Source organism: Anguilla anguilla, chromosome 8, assembly GCF_013347855.1.
Source record: "Anguilla anguilla isolate fAngAng1 chromosome 8, fAngAng1.pri, whole genome shotgun sequence".
Lineage (NCBI taxonomy): Eukaryota > Metazoa > Chordata > Actinopteri > Anguilliformes > Anguillidae > Anguilla > Anguilla anguilla.
Window position 1 is genome coordinate 25,518,787 of NC_049208.1, and position 18,666 is coordinate 25,537,452.

An 18,666-nucleotide genomic window follows, 5' to 3' on the forward strand; every position below is an offset into this window, starting at 1 on the left:
CTCCTCTGTGCACACTGCTCCGCTGTACCCACTGCTCCTCTGTGCCCACTGCTCCTCTGTACCCACTGCTCCTCTGTGCACACTGCTCCTCTGTGCACACTGCTCCCCTGTACCCACTGCTCCTCTGTGCCCATTGCTCCTCTGTGCCTACTGCTCCTCCATACCCACTGCTCCTCTGTACCCACTGCTCCCCTGTAAATACTGCTCCTCTGTAAATACTGCTCCTCTGAGCCCACTGCTCCTCAGTGTCTACTGCTCCTCTGTACCCACTGCTCCTCTGTGCCCACTGCTCCTCTGTACCCACTGCTCCTCTGTGCCCACTGCTCCTCTGTGCCTACTGCTCCTCCGCACCCACTGCTCCCCTGTACCCACTGCTCCCCTGTAAATACTGCTCCTCAGTAAATACTGCTCGTCTGAGCCCACTGCTCCTCTGTGCCCACTGCTCCTCTGTTCTGGGCTCTGACCTCTTGACCTCTGTGGGTCCCAGTTTAATACTGTACCCCTATAGGGCAGCATGCATGGACATTAACCAGGCACACATTCCTATATAATGCGCACACACACACGTGCAAGATACACGTACTCTCATGTTCATGCATTCATACACACGCATGTGCATACAAGAGCAAGTATTACACAAGTGCTCACACACACAAAGCATTCATATTCATACACGCTTAAAACTATAAAATTACGCATATAAACATACACACTCAGGCATAAACACATAAGCATAGACACATACACACTCAAATACACATGCAAGCAAGCACATAAACATACATAAACACACAGGCATGAGCGCAAACAGACAGACGCACGCACACACACACACACACACACACACACGCACAAACCCACGCTGGCCCATGGGCAATCATCATTAATTATCGAGCTAATGCAATAAATAATGCAGACAAATCTGAAACTTTAATTCTGCGAAACCTTACAATTTACAATTCAGTAATTAATGGAATCAAAGCAGAATCGTAATGAAAGATAAAGCGATTGTTTCTATTGATGGCAAACCCCTTCAGCCAAATAGAACCAATCATCCTCTGCGCACACATACACACATACGCATACGTGCACACACACGCACATGCACACACACATGCTCGCATGCACACACACACACGCACAGGCACAAACACAGGCATGCACGCACAAACACACACACACACACACACAAGCGAGCACGCACACACGGACACACTCACAAACCATCCGAGGAGGAATGACCCTTTTCGTTTTCATTTGTCATCACCACAAATCTTGGTCGTAATTGTCTCATTTCATTCCTTCCTCAATTGTTTATTTACTTATCTGCATGTTGATAATGGAAAGTATTAATCCAGTAATTCATTGTTTAATATAGCAAATTCAACTAATTATGCAGATGTGAAGCAAAATGGCTCCAGTCAGGGCTTGTTAGAATTTAATTATGTGGCCTAATTACCTCTCTCCTGCTGCATGTTAAACTGTCCAGTGTGCCCAAGTTTAGTGTGGTGGTTAAAAACAGTGTATTAAGGGCTTCCTAAAGGTGGGGGGTAGGGGGTGGGGGGGGGGGGCAGTGGAGGGGAACAGCAGCCTTCTCCAGCAGCTCACAGAACCATATTATTGTGCCCTGTGGAAGCAGGGCTATGGAGAAATGGAGGATATGAAGCTGGAGACTTGGCGCCCCCAAGATTCAACCAAGTTTGGTCGACCTACAGCAACGGCTCGTGAAGCTTCTCCGCCTCTCACAGCGTGCGCCTCACTGCGAGGGTTAGGGTTAGGGTTAGGGTTAGGGTTAGGGTGAGGTTTAGGGTTAGGGTTAGGGTTAGGGTCCTGAAGCTTCTCTGCCTCTCACAGCGTGCGCCTCACTGCGAGGGTTAGGGTTAGGGTTAGGGTTAGGGTGAGGTTTAGGGTTAGGGTTAGGCTCCTGGAGCTTCTCTGCCTCTCACAGCGTGCGCCTCACTGCGAGGGTTAGGGTTAGGGTGAGGTTTAGGTTTAGGGTTAGGGTTAGGGTGAGGTTTAGGTTTAGGGTTAGGGTTAGGGTGAGGTTTAGGGTTAGGGTCCTGAAGCTTCTCCACCTCTCCCAGCGTGCGTCTCACTGCGAGGGCACGCCAGGCTCCCTGTGTCCACCGGCCTGCAGGCTCAGCCCTGCCCCCGTGATTTAAAACTCCTTAATCACCGCCTAATGAAAGTGCCGCCTCGGGTTTATCTGCTGGTTTGTAGCCGCCTCCTGACTGGTGAAAGCCAGCAGCTCTAGGTCTCGTCTCTGAGAGCTTTGTCTCGCCCCAAGGTGATGGGTGACGCACAGATTCCACAGGTATTACCTCTGTTTTATAGCCCAGTGAAACACAGATAAAGCAAGCTGTAATACAGTTCCCCAAGTTCCCTAAGAACTTAGCGTGCATATTTATTTTTACAGGATATTTTTACTGGAATTAATTGGAGTGAGAGTTATTGTGACATTTGTTTTTGTAAAAAACTTGCCTTTTTCTGCAAGCAGTTGTACTAGGACAGAATAACATCATTTCCCCACTTTTTAAGCACACAGCAGAGCGTGATAGCTTGTGCTGCTTATTTTATGCAGCTTTCTCTGCTCATTCTTATAAAGGGTCTGACTGAGGCCACTGTGTGTACAAACACACACACAAACACATGCACACACGCACGCACACATGCAAAAAACCTCAAGTAATGAGCACACAGTAGTGCTGTAAATAGATGCACAGGATATATATGTGCCTGTTGAAAAAATCTCTCTGTGTTACATAAACTCAGTAAACACAGAACTGCGTTCTAGTCCCCCATAGTTTGAGTGCAGTTACAGCAGCCTTATCCTCTCTCATCTGCCCATCTGTCCTGCTCATCTAAAATCCTCCCTTTCATTCTCATCAGTGTACATGCGCACACACACGCGCACACGCGCACACGCGCACACGCGCACACGCGCACACGCGCACACGCGCGCGCACGCACACACACACACACACACACTCACACACTCACACACTCACACACTCACACACTCACACACACACACACACACACACACTCACACACTCACACACTCACACACTCACACACTCACACACTCACACACTCACACACTCACACACTCACACACACACACACACACACTTTATCCCATGCACAGTCATGCCCTGCAGTACTGAGCGGGTTTCATTCCGGCCCACAGATGCGCTAAAGAGCTCAGATGGTTCAGAGGCCGCTGAGGGAGCGCTGGACTGCCCCCTCCTCCCCCTGCAGGTCAGGGGTCAGGGGCTCAAGGTCCTCCCCGGGCCTCTGTCATGTCCCATTACCCGCCCCCCTGGCAAAGGTCAGAGGTCATCTCCACGGGGAGCCCAATCAACAGCGCAGTCAACAGAGGCCGTTACCACGGCCCCCACCGTGCGGCCGACAAGAGCCGGCGCTTCTGCCCCGCCCCCGTCTCCCAACGGCACACCGGGGACGACCGCGTCCTTCACCCAGTCCCCGCTAGAGAGTGCGCCGGTTAAAGGGGATCGATACGACCCAGGTTTAGAAATGAGCATCACGCGAGCAGGCCGAGGGGAACCAATCAGGAGGCAAAGGAATGTGATTGACAGAGAGGCTCAGCCGTGCTCCTGTGCCAAGATGCAGCATGACGACGGGACTCGACGGAAGCTTGAGCACCCAGTGGCTCGGTCACCGTAGCCTATGAAGTGAAGCGTGCTGTCAGGAGGCCACTGGGTTTCAAGTGAAATAAAAGGAATTCCTGTCACCACCTCTGCTTCCTGTCCCGAGAGGCCTCGGGGTTCCGCCCTCCTCCCTCCCTCCCTCACCCGCCCGTCAGCACACCCCTCCCCTCGCTCCCGTACTAAGGGCTAAACCACCGGATTGATCTGTGCCTTACAGCACAGCCAATGTTCAGCTGACCAGGCCCGGCAAGATCCCCCCTTCGGCCCTCCTCCTCCATGCCCTTTCTGTCACTCAGACCCAGGAAATTAACCAATGAACATCCATCAGAGTCCAGGGGTCAGCCCACCGAGGCTCAAATGGGAGGAGCTGAGCCCCAAGCTGTTGGCATGTACAGTAACACCTCTTCACAGGTGTCATTTCCATGCATGTGAAAGCATTCGATTTACCCACAATCACCCTGGGAGGAACAGGCCGGGGTTAGAGATCAGAGCCGGAATCGGCCTGTTAATATCCGATCTCAGAACTGAAAAAAGAGAGACGACGCTGGGCACGCTGCAGGCCGATAGATCCGGGGCGAGACTTCCTGTTCCTCACACCGCTTCTCTCTCTGTGCTCTGCTTTGTCATGGTGTGAGATTCTCATCCCTGCCAAGCTCAAATCATGTCAATGTATTCCCGGGCTGTGTGGGGGGGGGGGGGGGGGTGTCAGCGTATCTCCCCTGATCCCAGAGCTCAGAGAAAAGCCCTCTGCGCACGGCATCACTAATGAACTCTGCGCATTCATTCCCCCGCTGTACCACGCAGGCAGAGGGGCCTTATTCACTCCCATAACACCACACCGAGCACAGCGGGATTTCACTGGGCCACCGGGACGATTTAAGAAGGTCCTGTTCACGGGTCGCTCCACCCACGGACGGGAGGGGCCCCCCCCCCAGCCAGGGTCCGCGTGGGCTTCACACAGGTGGAGGGGGAGCAGAAAGAGGAGGACAAACTGGCGGAGACAGAGAGCGAAGGGACGGCGGTGAGTAAAACAAGCGAGCGCTTCACAGACAGGAGGAGCGCCAGCGCTCAGCGGTGTATAAACGAGCGACTGAGCCCGGCCGGCTCTTCCTTCCTCCCCCAGCGCCGCGGCGGCGGGGCCCAGGTGTGTGAGCAGGGGCGAGAGCGAATCGAGCGCTCTGTCTGCAGCCAAGCTTTGATCCCCGCGGCACGCGTGGCGTCGGAGAGCCGGGCGCGGCGGACTGGCGGGCGGGCGCCCGCGCGGCTCCCCCTCAAAGCCTGGCGGGGGGGCGGGCAGAGCGCAGCTGAGTGAGGCTCCCCTCTGTTCCTCGCCAATGTGGGGGGTCATGTGGTTAGGGAAGGGGGGAAAGGTGTTTTCTAGTGTGTGTCTGTGTATGTGTGTGTGTGAGTATGCTTGTGTGCTTGTGTATGTATGTGTGTGTGTGTGTGTGTGTGTGTGTGTGAGTGAGCATGTTTTTGTGTTTGTGTGTGTGTGTGTGTGTGTGTGTGTGTGTGGTTGTGTGTGTGTGTGTGTATGTATGTGTGCATCTGTGTGGTTGTGTGTGTGTGTTGGTTAGAGTGCGCATGTGTGCTTGTGCGTGTGTGTGTGTGTGTGTGTGTGTGTGTGCATCTGAGTGGTTGTGTGTGTGTGTGGTTGTGAGTATGCTTGTGTGCGTGTGTATGTATGTGTGTGTGTGTGTGGTTGTGTGTGCTTGTGTGTGTGTGTGTGTAGTTGTGTGTGTGTGTATGTATGTGTGCATCTGTGTGGTTGTGTGTGTGTGTGTGTGTGTGGTTGTGTGTGTGTGTGTGTGTGTGTGTGTGTGTGTGTGTGTGTTGGTTAGAGTGCGCATGTGTACTGCCTGAGAGAAGACTTGGGCCAGAGCAGGAATGCTCCACACAGAACTAATCCGGCAGCTGGGGATGTTATGCAAGAGGAAGAGCCTGAGAGGGACAGAGGAGTTTAACTGACTAATTTATCTATAATTTGTGAACCCTGGACTTGCAGTAGCGCAGCTGAACTAGCGCCAATACACCGTGTGGAGGCTCTCACCAGAGCTTACATCTGTAAAACGTCCCCTCTAGTGGAGACTTACAAGGAAGAAATCTCTGAAATCTATCGCACACAGACACTCTCCATTTCAGCCGGGCGGGAAGGAAACCCAGCGCAGACAACAGGGCATGTAGTACACTAATGAAACACTGGCCCAGGACAAATACGCACATGCAGCGTGAGCACTGCCAGTCTCTCTCTCTCACACACACACACACACACACACACACACACACACACACACACACACACAAGCTCTCTCTCTCTCACACACACACACACACACACACACTCTCTCTCACATACACATATATACGCATATACTCTCTCTCTTACACAGACACACACTCTCTCGCTCTTACACACATACACAGACACACACACTCTCTCTTACACACACAGACACACACACTCTCTCTCACACACACACACACACACACACACATACACACAAACCCTCTCTCTTATACACACACACACACACGCATACACTCTCTCTCTTACACACAGACACACACACTCTCTCTCTCATACACACACACACACACACTCGCTCACATACACACATATACCCATACACTCTCTCTCTTACACAGAGACACACACTCTCTCTCACACACACACATATACACATACACTCTCTCCCTTACACACACAGACACACACACTCTGTCTCTCTCTTACACACACCTCTCTCTGCATCCTCTCACCTCTCAGGAGTCCCCTGATGTGGGCGGGAGAAGAGCTGGCGCTTCCTGTGAACCACCCATCTGCCCCTGAGCATCAAGCAGCCGCCCCCACCATCTGACCATACGACCACGTACTGTCACACACACACACTTACATTCACCTACACACACGCGCACACACTTACATTCACCTACACACACGCGCACACACTTACATTCACCTACACACACATGCACACACTTACATTAACGTACACACACACGCACACACTTACATTCACCTACACACACACGCACACACTTACATTCACCTACACACTCACACGCACACACTTACATTCACCTACACACACTTACATTCACCTACACACACACGCACACACTTACATTCACATACACACACACGCACATTCACGTACACACACTCACACACACTTACATTCACCTACACACACACGCACACACTTACATTCACCTACACACACACGCACACACTTACATTCACCTACACACACTCACACACACACATTCACATTCACGTACACACACTCACACATTTACATTCAAGCACACACACTCACACACGCACACAGGCATGCACGCATGCACAATAGCTCACACACACGTGTGCACGTGCCAGACACACTCAGATGCATGCGCGCACACACACGTCCCAAGATGGAGGGAACGGGGGTAGAAAAGGTGGTGAGGGAGGGAGAGAGACAGGACAGCACCTCGTCTGTGTGCAGGGGCCACTCAAGCAGGCAGTCTCACTTTCACTCAGACTCTCTGTCTTTCTCCTCCTCTCTTCCTCTGCCAACAATGCACTCACTCCAATTCTCCCGCAGAAGAGAAAACGTTATTAATCTCCATCCAGACTGTCACTCTGGCGCAGGTCCATGCCGCCTCCCATCCACACCACGCCCCTAAACGCCCGCCTCGCCTCAGCTGGCCAACAACCCGCCTCGCCAGCCCAGTCCTGCAGCCCTCATTACAGTCAGGACAGCGCACACACACGCACACACTCTCACACACACACACGCGCACACACACACTCTCACACACACTCACACTCACACACACGCGCACACACACACGCACACGCACACACACTCTCACACACACACATGCACACACACACACACACACACACACACACGCACACACACACACTCTCTCACACACACACACTCTCTCACACACACTCACGCTCACACACACACTCTCACACACACACGCGCGCACGCACACGCACACACACACACGCACTCTCACACACACACATGCACACACACACACTCTCACACACACGCACACACACACACACACACACGCACACTCTCATTGAGATGCAGGCTATAAAAAAATTTAACGCAAGAGAAAAATAAAAAATTGGAACAATGTACTTAACAGTTACATATTGTAAGTGCCAGAATTGGGGGAATACGGAAGGACTTGCAAGAGAGTCATTCGACAGGAGCAGTGGAAAATAACACATGTATATAATAACCCATATATATAGCGCGTGTATGGTTTTTTCAGCACATACTAATGTTAATCAAGGAAACACATTTCCAATGGTAACGTGAGGCCAGCCACATCCTCAGATTATGACGCATGGCTTCATGTATGAAAGAACACTTCCTGGCATTCTGTAAACATGACAGCAAAAAAGCACATTGTTCCTCATGGCAACTCAGAGGCTGCGTAATTGCAGCAGCTGTTATATCAATACAGATTTTGGTCATATAATAAACAATTCCATTCACTCCATTCACTGATGTATGATTTGCTTTACTGTAAATAAAAACAACGCCTTATATCCGAAAATTACTACTGGAACAGATTTTTTACTTGCCTCACTCAAAAATATTTTGTAGAAATATTTCCAATGAGGGTTGTCAAATGGTTCGTTTGTTACGTGGTAGAGGGCTGAACTGCACATGCACTCTCAGAAGAAAGGGTTCCAAAAGGCTCCTCTGTGTCTCCACAGAGGAACCCCATCCAGTTCGAGGGTTCTTGTCAGGCAAAATGTTTCAATCCGAGAGCTTTCACACTTTTCACACTGACCACAGATGGTTCCATAAAGAACCAAAAAAAGATTAATCTATGGAGACAAGCCAAAGAACCCTTTCGGAATCCTTTCTTCTTAGAGTGCGTAGGCTACAAACCTGAAGTGGCCACTGTAGCCGCAGCGCACAAAAAGTTATGGACCGTGCTGCGTTTATGATGCGTTATATTTACAGCGACTCTCCACTACGATAAAAGTTCACAGATGTGGCATAAATAAACCGACAATTGCCCTCCGCAAAACCGCAGAAATGTACTCAGGGAGGCCATTTCATTTGACGAGGACATGGACATCGGACGTCTGAGTGGCACGTGCAGTCGTCAGCACCTCATTCATTTAAGCAGTGAGTCGGATTCTTCTGCAGGTAATTTAGTGTGTCTAAGGTTCCAGGTACACTTGAAAGCAGTCAAAATGTTTAAAACTCAAAATGCAGTATCACTCACGACAAAATTGTACCAATAAATTCACGGACCATTTCTAATCGTTTCACAGGTTTTTTGTGCCATTTCTCTTATAGGCGGCTTAGGTGGCTTGGAAAAAACATTTAGGCGGCCCGCCTAAGACATTTCAATGCAGGGAGAACGCTGCGCATGTTTGTTTTATGAATCAGCTGTCAGTGAGTCGACAGCGCTTAGTGCTGTATGTCAGCTCTCAGTGGTTCTCTTTCGCTGAAGCATCACCAAATTCAAAAGCCTCGGTGCTCCTCCCCCCGGCTCGCGCTCCCGCCATAACCGCCAACACCACTTAGCGGCCTCCCACCGCGCCTGCTGAACGCGTAACTGCACCCTCCAGACCCTTCAGCTGCAGGCCTGTGTGTGCAGATCCAGCCCCTTCAGCTGGTGCCGTTTGCCAGATCAGCTCAGACGGCCATGGCGGGAGTGGGGGGGGGTGGTTTGGGGAAGCTATCGAGCTCACGCGCGCGATTTATGTATTTATTCACCGGCAGGAACCCCGCATTAGAAGGTCAGGCAATTTTCCAGGTCACCGGGCAAACCCACGCGGCGAAGACCGGGCATGGAACACGGTTCACGTCGTCACGGCGACGCCCCGCCGTGGAGCCGTCGCTGCTCGATATCCGCCACGCGCGAGATTTTCAGGCTTAATGAGTTTGAAAGGTCAAACGCTGCAACGAAAGATTAATGGGACTTTATACATGAGAGATGCTGGATTACAAGTTCCAGTATATGCTAAAAACTCCTTTTGGTGGAGGAGGGGTTCGGATGGCAGGGGAGACTGCAGACAAAGCAGATTTTTGACAAAGCTGTGCATAAGTGGCTAGGGGGTACTTTCTGTACCCACCCCCCCCCCCAGTCTAATTGTCACAGCAGTTGATATAGACCACTCACATGAACAATGAATGCATTCACGTCACTGGATTTACAGACTGCTGAAAACACTAGCGAGTTACTGATTTCATACCACTGAAGAGGCCACTTCAACACCAGCCATAAAAATTCAGTTGAACACGTGTACACTTAGAGATCAATTTAAAAGGAGTTTGGATGAAGTCAGCTAATTTGAATAAGTGGGCAAAATGAGCGGTTTCCAACACACGGGATACAGCGCGCTCACCTGCCGCTGACCTGGCTCTGGATCTGCCCCCGCAAGCGCAGGCAGACATATCGCTCAGACCAGCCTTCTCAACAGCAGGAGGAACAGAAGCCAGTGGGTAAGCAGCAGACTCCTGCAGAGCGCAGGTTAGACCTGCAGCATGCGCGCGCAAACAAAGCGCATGAGGGCGAAAGTGCGATACGACTCGCAGCCTTTAGCAGAACTCGAGAGCCTGCGGAAAGGGGCGGTGCGCAGAGAACGCAGAGCGGAGCAGGCTGCGCTACCCCAGGGGAAACACACAGCAGGACGTTAGCGTCTGATAAGTCGCCGCTGGCAGATCTGAGTCTCAGTTGAAAACTTCTTTCCAGTCAGCTTCGCTTTCCGCGCGCGTCTGAAGGACGGCGGAACACCGGACGACATGAAAAGCGCATTAGGGTCACTCTGCCAGCCAAGCGCTCTGGACCCCCAGCAGGCCCGGCAAGGCCAGCCTCTGCACAGACCTTATCCCCCCCAACCCCTTATTTTATTCCCAATTTTGAATGAATTACGAGCAATTACAAGAATTACACAGGTGCAGGGTCCGCAAGTAAAATACCAATGTAGACCCAATGAGTGGAACACCAATGTAGACTTAGCGAGTGAAACACTGAGACAGACCCAGCAAATGGAGTACCTATGCAGTCTAAAAATAAAACAATTGTAAACATTTTGGATACAAACAATTTCTTTTTGTTTAAAAAATAATTAGGCTATTTGTAATTCATTTGCATATGGGGTGGCAGTAAAGCATAATGGTTAGGGAACTGGTCATGAGAGGTTGCAGGCTTGATTCCCAGGTGGCGCACTGCCATTGTACCCTTGAGTACGCTCCTTGAGTAATTGTTTCAGTGTATATCCAGCAGTATAAATGTATTGTATGCATATAAAAACTACGACTCCCACTTGTCATAAAAGCTGTTTCACGTAGCTAATGCAGGAAGCAAAGAACAGCAATCCCCTGAAGACAAACATAATTAAATCACGCTAACATTTCATTTCAAAGGCAAGTTGCGCACTGCACTACCACACTGGCAAAAACTGTAAAGAAATTTACATCAAACTGTGGTATATTAAATGCAGGTTCTCTCCCCCCAATGAAAACACTGTAACATGGGGAAGTCACTGGCTCATAAAGGGGCTGCTCACCATACAGTAACAGCTCCTCAGCACCTTATAAAAGTGCATGAAAGAGCTCATGTACTACTGCCACTGCAGCGAACCACCCCTTTAAATGGGGGGAAATTAAGAAGGCGCTAGAGAAGGTGATGTAAGCATATTTAAAGTCTGTTGCGCCTGCAGTTAAAAAAAGTCAAACTAATTATCTTCTGTCAAACATTTAAACCTTTAGGAATTTTTTTTAATGACATTTAGTAAATGATTGTAATTTAAACATTAAATGATTAACATCCAAAACCAGACACAGAAGGGAAAGGGGGCAAACCGAAAGTCAGGATTAGGACCGATTCGAATGTTTTCAGAACAATTTAATTTTGGATTTGATAACAATTTATCCGAAGAGCAACACATACTGCAGACGTTTGGAAACTAAGAGCAGTTTGCTTTAGACTGCATGGGTTTACTGGTGTAAGACATGGCCTTCCTGCACGCATGTATACATGCAGGGCTGCGACCCCACATGCAGATATTAGGGGAGTTCAGGAGCAGCCTGCATTACTGGGGCCATTTAGACCTCCGCACAGCAGCAGCGATGTGCCTGGGCAGGGTGGGGGGACGGGGTGGGGGTGCGGTTACATAAATACCGCACATGGAGGAGAACAAGCAGACTGTGCATTTAAAACTTTCCCCTGCAGTGGAGCTTCCAGCCCCCAGAGTCTTCACTTTAGATTTTGCTCCATTAATATTGACCAACACAGAGGCGCGCTGGCGCTCCCTGTATTAAAGTTTTACCCTCTTTGACGCTCGGATAAGCCTGGGGAGAAACATCAGCTTTTGATTATCATGAAGAAGAAAACACGATGCTCGGGTGAAACGTGCTGAAGACTCTCGCGCCGCCGCTGCCCCTCCCTGCCGCCCACGCAAGCGCCAGCACCCCGCCAGACCAGACAGCGCAGCACAGAGGCCGACCGCACGCACACACACGCTCCACCTGAACAAACGCCGCCCTCTACCCCCCCAGCAACGCCAGCCCATCCATCCGTCCATCCGTCCTCCAGCCAACCTGTCAGTCAAGCACAGCACCGACACCCACTGACAGCCTCCCGCTTGCATTCATTCCACACTGCCCTCACCGTCCACGGGAATTTCAAATCAGCCTTCCCCATATTAGCGCCACAAACCGTGGCTCACTGTTAGATCCCCACACACGCACACGCACACACAAATACAGTCCCCCACACACACACACACACACACACACACACACACACACACACACACACACACACACACACACACACACGCACAAATACACAGTCCCCCCCACACACACGCACACACACAAATACACAGTCCCCCACACACACACACACACACACACACACACAAATACACAGTCCCCCCCCCACACACACACACACACACACACACACACACACACAAATACACAGTCCCCCACACACACACACACACACACACACACACAAATACACAGTCCCACACACACACACACAAACGCGCGCACGCGCACACACACATGCACACACATACAAAAAAAACACACACCCTAACACTCACTCAAATCTTAAGTGAGTACATGTTTGCATCTTCTCTTGCATTGCTTATGCAAAATATGAAGGGAGTTTATATCTGCCCTGGCCATCAGGGCTACAGCCCCCCCCCCCCCCACCCCCTCTGTAGCCCCCCTATCCCCCTCTCCTCTGTCACAGCACACCACATCCACTCAGCTCCGGGAGAGAATGTCACGGACACGCCTGCCAACTTCACAAATCACCCCGACCTTTAGTGCCCGGCGCAGACTCTGCTCTCAGATGCAAGGGCAGCCACCGCCAAACAGCCATGGCGGAGAGACAGGGACCCTGCATCCTTCCGGAATATTCTGTGCCTTATTAAACTACAATATTACACCTGCTGAGTGCCAGGCTCTCTTTTTTGTGCTTGTTTATTTTTTTTTTTGCTGTGATCACAAAACAAACTCAAAAGCAAAAATAACAGAATAGCGTGCGATCGCAGCCACAGCCACAGCCGCTCTGTGTCAGGACGCGTGTGGAAGTGTGGAAGCGCTCGGCTCCGTGCTGTCTGTGGGAGACGCGTCAGGGCAGATAGGAGGGGACGCCGCTGCCGCCGCGCCGGCGGGAAGCCGCGGAATCGATGTGACAGCGCTGACACGGCGCGGCCGAGGACGGCGCGCCAGAGTAAACAGGAAACGCACCGGCGGAGCCGCGGGAGCACGACGGCGCTGCATCGCTGCTGCAGCAAGGGGGGGGGGGGGGGATGCGGAGACGCGGGCGGCAAATGAGCCGCGGATGAGGTGCCAGGGTGGGTTAGCGCTGAGGGGCGGGGGGGGGGGGACGCAGCCCGAGCGGGAGATTGACTGCATTAGGGAAGACACCGGGCCCGAGCCCAGGCAAGGCCGTGTTAACGTTCCTAACAGAGCCGGTAGTGTGAGGGGCATGGTAACACCTCCACGTCCGCTGCAGCGATGAACCCCCCACCCACCCCACCCCGCCAGAGGCATCTCAGACTGCACCTGGAGCAGGACGTGGACACTCACGTAAAAGGACAAGACAGGTGAACACAAGCGGAGTGTACAAAGTAGGGGAACAAACAGCACACACACACACAAATTCTCCAATGCACCTCTGTTGATGAGAGAGCCAGGCAGTCTTCAGCATTGGTTGCACTCAGAGCAATTAATTGCCGTCACAACATTAATTAGAGGCTATTCTCCAACCTGACAAACTGCCACTGGATGAGCCCGGGTGACTTTGTTCCCTTTGTAAAATGTGCCAGAGCCTGTGAAAGCTAGAGCCCGTTAAGAATCTAGGCTGGTCGGGATTCCATCGCCCTTCCTGCTCGTGTCTGTGCGTACACGCTCTCCTTGGCTCATCTGCGCTCCAGCGCTGATAGCGCGGAGCTCGAGGCCGCCGCGGGAACAGTCTGGTTATCTTTTCTTCCCCTTTCCCGCGTGCCTGCGCTGATTAGGACGCTTTAATGGCCTCACCTGAGTCTCGCGCGGCCACGTAGTACTCCAACTAAACCCCATGAATTGGTGAGAGACCTAAATGCCAAGATGAATATTGCCACTAATCAAAGCGGTAGAGACTACCATCCAGCATCATCTCTAACAACTTGCAGTGTCCTGGGAACAGTGGTGACCGTGCGCCGAAATTAAGCGAAGACAACGTGCGCGTACAGAGGAATTAACTAAAAGGAAGGAGGCTTTTCCCACCAGAGTGAGGAGAAGACTGAGCTCCGTCCAGCAGTCCATAAGAACCCCTGTCCCAACCTAACATTCAGATATTTTTGAGGGACTGAACTAGTCACTGCTGATGGTTCCATAACATGACATGGGCGGCTAATTGACACGTTAATTGAGGATGCTGTTAAAGGTATACATATATGGATATGTAAATAGCAAAGCAAACTGCCACAAAATTTCACCAGCAACCTTATCCGACGTCAAATGGCAAACTGACTAAACTTCAGCGGTTTCACACACGGGACATACTCTGTCGTAAAATATTTTACAGTCAATTATTTTTCTGGCTAGAACCAGAGTGAGTATTTGAGTTAAGAAATACTTTTCAAAGGTGCACTGTTTGCCGCAGTGGCACTTTTGTCCTAATTATCCTTCGTAATCGCGAATACCTTTGTCTCTATTCATTCAATTGACACCCCACCCCCGCCCAGGTGACATTCATACTGGTTAAACACCCCATTGTTTCACACTGCTCAACTTTTTAGAGTTTACAATATGACCCCAAAAGCGGATAAACTACATTGTAAATCACGTTATATTTTCCGCCAACCATAGTCGCGTCCTTTCAACTTTGTAGTAGCGCAGGAATCCGCTCGTACACCTGCAACCTGAGTGGAGATTCTGTGGGGCAAATTTCAACAGACATTCACTTGCTATCTCTGTAACTGACAACACGAAACATAACGACTTACCTTCTTCGGCGTAGCAGTCCTGTTGTCTATTCAGCAAAAATATCCAAAGTAACAACGATATTGTTTTAAACAGCTCCATGTTTGACTGGCCAGGTTCGCTGAGCTCTTGTCATGTCTCTCCTCTCTCGCGCGCGTTAAACACTCACCAGTGCAGGAAAAGAGCCGTCCAGGCTTCTGCGAGACTACAGTTATACGTGCCATATTTGGTATCTCGGGGGAGGGCATGCAATACTTGATTGACGTGGTGAAGGCGCAATCAACTTCGACCGCGAAACGAGGGTATGAGAAGGTCGCCAATCAGAATGCGCTGAGTTAGACAGCACACAGAAGAGGCAGGTGTTACACTGCACAAATCACTCACAAAACACAGAATGAATTTATTTCTCGGTTTAGTCATTGTAACATAATCTACTTGGTAGTGTGATGAAGATGCAACTGAAAAAACCCCGCACCTCAACCTCTGTGTGCTTCTGGTGAAATGTAGCAGTGAGTTAGATACAGACATAATTTAAATGAAATACATGTTGTTTTGTATATGTCCATATTATTCGCACACCACACTGAACATGTTTTTTGAATGAAGACAAAGCGGTATTAGGAAGATGACACCCAATATACATAAATATATCGGAGTTTACATAATCTACTCTGCAATGGAATTTACCGGGCACGTTCATCCCAAAAACACATGACAGAGGACGGCATTGCCTAATTTTGCATTGTACTGCGTTGAAGTATGATCAAGTTGTATAATGATGCAGCAAACTCTTCAATACCTCCGCCTTTAGCTTTATATAAAGATATTAACAGATGAACCTGGGTAAAACAATTTTATTTGTATGCAGTATGTTATTGCATATTAGGGGTTGTCAGTTGTTACATGATGGATCTAAGAAACTGATAAGTAAACTACTGCACCCGAAGGCGAGGAACCACTTGTCCACGACGATTCAGTGCTCCACTACAACGAGTGAAAATTAATACTTCTTCGTTTTCGAGAGGCACGCGCAAACCTCGCGGGCATGTGTGCGTTTCTCTGGAGTGTGTGCTGGAAGTCGAGAATCACGTTAATAATTAAGACGAACAGACGATGAATGACGCTTAAGATCGGAAAACATAGTTTTATGACGCTTCAAAGATAACAATTCACAGCGAGATTCACGGCCATTGCCAGTATACAATAGACTTGAAACATTATCATTTGTATTTTTAGTTAAGTATTGTGTTGTAAAAAGGATAATCAACATTTTTTGCTTTGTCCCTCTTCTTCGTATTCATTTCAAACATCTATTAGACACACGAAATTCCTATGGATATTTTAAATTACGATCGCGGACTACCAGAATGATTCAGTTAATTTGCAAATACAATTTCATACAATCCGTGTACAAATAACCAACATGTGGCCTAGGCATTTTAAGATATCCTCAATATACTTAAATGATCATATCGATTTCCTAAAGAGGGGAGTTCCAAAAGGTTCAATAGTGTTGTTGTGGTCCATTCTCCAAGAACACCCGATATTTACCGCCTATGTACGGTCACTAGTCTCTGCGATTAAAATAACTCAAATACCTGGCTGTTTTTCCCCCAAAATAACGTCTATATAATCCAGTTCTCTTTACGTTTCCATGGTAACTTGGTCATCGCGTAATTTTCTAAGAGAATTCATTTTTAGTTGAGGTAATTATGTATAACATTATTATGTCCAGTGATAATCTTGCTAATTATCCATTAAGTGATCTGACAATGTATATGTGCAAGATATTTAAATTCCCCTTTATGGTAGCCACGTTTTGCATTATCCTTGATAGCCTATTGATTTATGGTCAATTGATTTACTATTCCACCAGGCCATTGCCTTTCAACATGTTATGTTAATGCTAAAATGCATTAAGATGCATTTTCTTCTTTCTGTCTGGCTTTCTTTTCTTTTCTTTTTTCTTTGTTTTTTTTTTTTTTTTTTTTTGCAAGGCAATATTTCTAAAGGCAGACTTCATAATTAAAGTTCATTCAAGTTCCATTCCATAAGTGGAAAATCTGAGCAGCAGGTATCATGGTCAACATTCCATGTACAGTACAATGTTAGCTCTGCGTGTGCATGTGTGTGCGTGTGTGTGTATTACAAAGTCTCAGTGAGACCTTATTGCAATTACCCTCCAAGCAGTTAACTGCCATGTAACAAAGCCATGTTCCATTGAATTTTGTACTGGTTATTTCTCTGGTCTTTCTCCTTTTTTTGTAAATGCATGTGATTCACTCGTGGTGATCTGAATGATGGTGTAAATGTTTTCCTACACAAAAAGCTGCAAATTATAAAGTATGAAAAAGGGTTACCGTATGTGAAGCATCAGAATATCTTTGTATTCCCACTTTGCCTTTTGTAGCTCTCCCCCTCCCTACCTCTCTCTGTTCTCCTTTTTCTTTTTACTCATTCTCTGTGTATGTTCTCTCTCTATTTCTCACTCACACACACAGACACACACACAAGCTTCCTCTTTCTCTCCCTCCTCTACTTTTCTCAGTTTCAGTCTTTAATGACCGCCTAATGAAAAGAGAAAGTCAGCATGCATGATGTTGCTGGTACAGTGTGCACAGCTCAACATAAAAATCACACTGTTATAAATGAAGCCCTGCCCCTTCCCCAGAAGACCAGAACCATGGATGAAGCAATCATCTCCCCAGCACAGATACCAGTTGTAGGCACTGGTTTCATCTGGTAAGGTCTGCCATGTATCTCTTTGGCCCTGAGTGAACCCAGCCAAATCAATATGTTCCCATTGTGGGTCAGTGATGAATCATATTGGACGGGACCTGCCATTCAGCATGCCATATCTGACTTTTCCAAGAATGCATGAGCTTGGTTGGGGGGGTGGGGGGTGGTGGTTGCATGGTTGCAAGTGATAGTTTCTCCCAGACAGTTTGTGAAGATAAAACAATGTTTTGTTCTCCTTTAAGATTCATTATCACATTACAATTTCATGCTAGGTTAATTCCTGTCCCCCGTCTTTAAGTGAAGAGAATGGATAAGGGGGAGAAAATCTGTCACTTGACCTTTTGTTCTGTGGTTACAGTTGCTGTCATTCAAGTGTGAAAAATAAGCTTTCAGATGCTCTTTAGGAAGCGCACAGATTTGGTATGACACAGTGCACAGTGCCCTGTAGCCGCTGACACTGTACGGGTTAATCACTCAGCTATTTCAGGCAGAGAAAACAGACAGAGCACAGGCGTACACACAGTCTTCCAGTTATTACGAATAAATTGAGTCTGATCACAGCGGTTCATTGAAAATTGTTAATGTGACACACAGGGATTTGCTACACTCATAATGCGATAAAGAGTTGTTTAAAGGGACTTAAGGGAGCACCTTGCCCTTGGTCTTTGAGGAAATAGATATATATTTTAAAACCCCCACTGAATTAGCTCTTACCTTTTCTCATAGTGCCAGTTTAAGGCTGTGTTTAGTAGTTACATTTTATTTTTTTATAATCTAATTTTACAGGA

At 48.8% G+C, this 18,666-nt stretch overlaps 1 protein-coding gene across 4 annotated transcripts in view; it reads right to left on the bottom strand.

Annotated features, from left to right (window-relative positions):
* Positions 1-15,323, bottom strand: part of LOC118232710 (ephrin type-A receptor 7-like) — a 95,263-nt gene extending 79,940 nt beyond the window's left edge. For all 4 annotated transcript variants that reach the window (XM_035427758.1, XM_035427761.1, XM_035427759.1 and 1 more), the window contains exon 1: positions 15,163-15,323. In XM_035427758.1, the coding sequence (XP_035283649.1) occupies positions 15,163-15,241 (79 nt within the window). In that variant the 5' untranslated portion in view covers positions 15,242-15,323. The remainder of the gene's footprint in view (positions 1-15,162) is intronic.
* Between the last annotated feature and the right edge of the window lie 3,343 nt (positions 15,324-18,666).